Genomic DNA, 2751 nt, shown 5'->3' on the forward strand with positions numbered 1-2751 from the left:
ATATATATATGTTTGAGTAAAATCAAAAGCCAGATTTTGTTGCCAGATATTGCAGATGGTGCTTTTTTAAAATAATTTTTACATTTGAACATTGACAAGGACAGCGTGGGGCAGACAATGAGTCAGTAAAATAATGCCTGAATGAAAACAGAGTAAGAGGAAAGAATACAGAATCAGAGAGGCCAGGTCGAAAGTAAAAAGGTAAAGTTCTTCTATCTTCTTCCGGAAAGAAACGACAACAAAAAGTTGTGATGACAAGAGTCAACAGGAGACATTTTTGTGCTGGAATATTCCAAATGAGAGCTTTTCAGTAACAGATTCTAATCAATCACTAAATAAAGATGTAAACAACGATGAAAAAGATTTGCTGTTTTTTTAACTTTATCTTTATAAAAACCCTGATGAGTTTTGAATTACATTAACTCTTAAACAAACATTTAATGATGTAGAAATTCTGTTAGAATAATAAAACATTTAAAGAAAAACATGGAAAAAATCACATTTTGACAGCTGTATACTTTTACATCTTTTTAATGAACTGTGGTTTTTCTCTGACTATTGATTGTTATTATTTTGTTTATTTTTTATTTGCTGTAAATCACTTTGTGTTACACACCGGTTGATCAAGGACGCTTTATTATAAAGTTGATCTGATCTCAACCATTTGAAGATACTTAATGCTTTAAAGAACAGTTTCTGCTTTTGGTAGCAGTCAATCATGACTCTTACGTTATAAAATCCATGAAGCTGGCCAGTGGCTCGTATGACTGGTTCCTCATGTGGCGAAACTCCACCACCATCTTCTCCTTGAGTTTGTCATCAATGACAGAAACTGTGAGAGGAGAAGCCTCGTTAGCCAGGAAGCTGCCATAGTCAGTGCTCTGCAGGTGAAGCTTCAGGTCTGCAGAGAAAACACACAGAAAAAAAATACAGATGGTCAGGACTGTTTTCCTCTACATACATTAGTCAATTTATGTCCTAATATAATTACACATTTCCTTTAGAGTAATTAAGTCCAAGTTTTCAACTTATCCTGACAGAAATGTTTAATTATAAGACATTTATTTACATTTATTACATTTTGTTTTGAGTTTTCTTTATGAATAATATACATATGATAATTTGGGGGCCGAAAACTTGTCCAAATGTGCGGTTCTTTTTTGATACTAATAATAAAAATGTCTCACTTCATGACTAAATCTTTGTCTTGCAGTTCTTAGCTAATTTGTCAGCCAATCCCAGGAATCATGTTTTGGTCATGTTATTTAACCTCAAAGTGCTGCCATAAATTTCTTTCTTCATTTGCCGCTGCAGAGGGTGAAGAGAATGTGATGTAGAATTAGGATGAAGAATTTAGTCTTGTTTACTTGACATTTTAGCGTGGAGCTCTTTGTTTCTGAACATTATTCAAAATGGAATAGTTCATACAGAGGAATCATATTGACAAAGGATGATAAAAAAGGCAGCAAACATTCAGAACAAACCGTTAAAATGTCTGTGAGCTTTTCTAAGAATCAAAATACATATTACACTAACACTAGCCTTGGAGAATTCACAAAGTTTAAGCTCATCATAGCACAAACTCAGTTTTTGCTCTAACAAGTCACATTGTTTCATTAGCACACATTTCATCAAAATGCTGCATTTTTTAATTTGTATTTCTTACTGGAAAAAAACAGTAACTTGTGACTAGCTGAGCACTTTATGTCAAACATCAGCAATGATGGTACACAAAATAACATAATTATAAACTAATAAAAATGTTTCCCCATTTAGGACTTTCTACTAGAACCCTAATGACAATATATACAACTTATTTTTCATCATAACTCCGTTATTGTACTTAAATTAACATAATGCTGCATATGATTAGAGACACATGTGGTTTTAGAAATACTAACTGAAATTTGACTAAGTAGATTGTACCCAAATGATATTTAGGTACAAGTTACACCGTACGTGTTTACTGTAAAACTTCATTAAAACACCCATTGCTTAACAGTTGCAAAAGCAAATAAAAGACAAGTAGTGGTTAAATATTTTACTGTCATAAAAAACTAAATAATATAGAAGCTGGTAGAAACATGTAAAAAGCTTCGGTGTTTTGTGAAACTGTGAACCAGTTCCACTTCCCTAAAAAAGCCCAACATGAGTAACGAAATACGTTTGGCAAATACACTGGCTAAATTACACAGCTAAGAAGCTAACTTTAAACACTGCAGCAACCTAAAAGATGTAATTCTAAAGAAATAATTTGATTTAGTCAGCAAAAATAATTCACGTCAAGCTTACCCCATAAAATAAAACCCAAAGGTAGAAAACATAGCGCTGCGGTTGGCTTAAAAACACAACATCTCAAACGTAACCCGAGTTAGGCTAAGCTAACTGGCTTCAATTAATGATAGCTTCTGTTAGCCGTTAGCTGTTAGCTCTATAGGACTCACCTTCCAGAGTCTCGCATTGAACCAGGTTTAAATAATCAGCTTGGGACAATATTCCAGCTTTGAACCCTCTAACCAGACCCTCCAGATATCCGTTATCGACATTAAAATACAGCTCAGAGAAAGGCATCCTGTCAGACCGTCAGATTTCTAGCTGCAGAAGGAAAACTCACGGCCGTCCGGCTAGCTTCAGCTGACTTAACCACGTGACCGTCATCTGATCAGTCACCTGCTTGTGTGTGCGCGTGCGCGTGCGCGTCCCCGCTGCTAAGGCACCCACTCTAACATGAATGTGAATAGTGTATTATTA

The 2751-nt window shown here is 34.9% G+C and overlaps 1 protein-coding gene across 1 annotated transcript in view; it reads right to left on the reverse strand.

The window, feature by feature from the left end:
- The window catches only part of LOC106526755 (V-type proton ATPase subunit d 1), an 8744-nt gene extending 6095 nt beyond the window's left edge, over positions 1-2649 (reverse strand). Inside the window, exons 1-2 of the mRNA XM_014021434.1 lie at positions 2445-2649; positions 730-901 (exon numbers count right to left, since the gene is read on the reverse strand). Coding sequence (XP_013876888.1) covers positions 730-901; positions 2445-2571 — 299 coding nt within the window. The 5' untranslated portion in view covers positions 2572-2649. The remainder of the gene's footprint in view (positions 1-729; positions 902-2444) is intronic.
- Between the last annotated feature and the right edge of the window lie 102 nt (positions 2650-2751).

This window comes from Austrofundulus limnaeus, unplaced genomic scaffold (genome assembly GCF_001266775.1).
Source record: "Austrofundulus limnaeus strain Quisiro unplaced genomic scaffold, Austrofundulus_limnaeus-1.0 Scaffold292, whole genome shotgun sequence".
Lineage (NCBI taxonomy): Eukaryota > Metazoa > Chordata > Actinopteri > Cyprinodontiformes > Rivulidae > Austrofundulus > Austrofundulus limnaeus.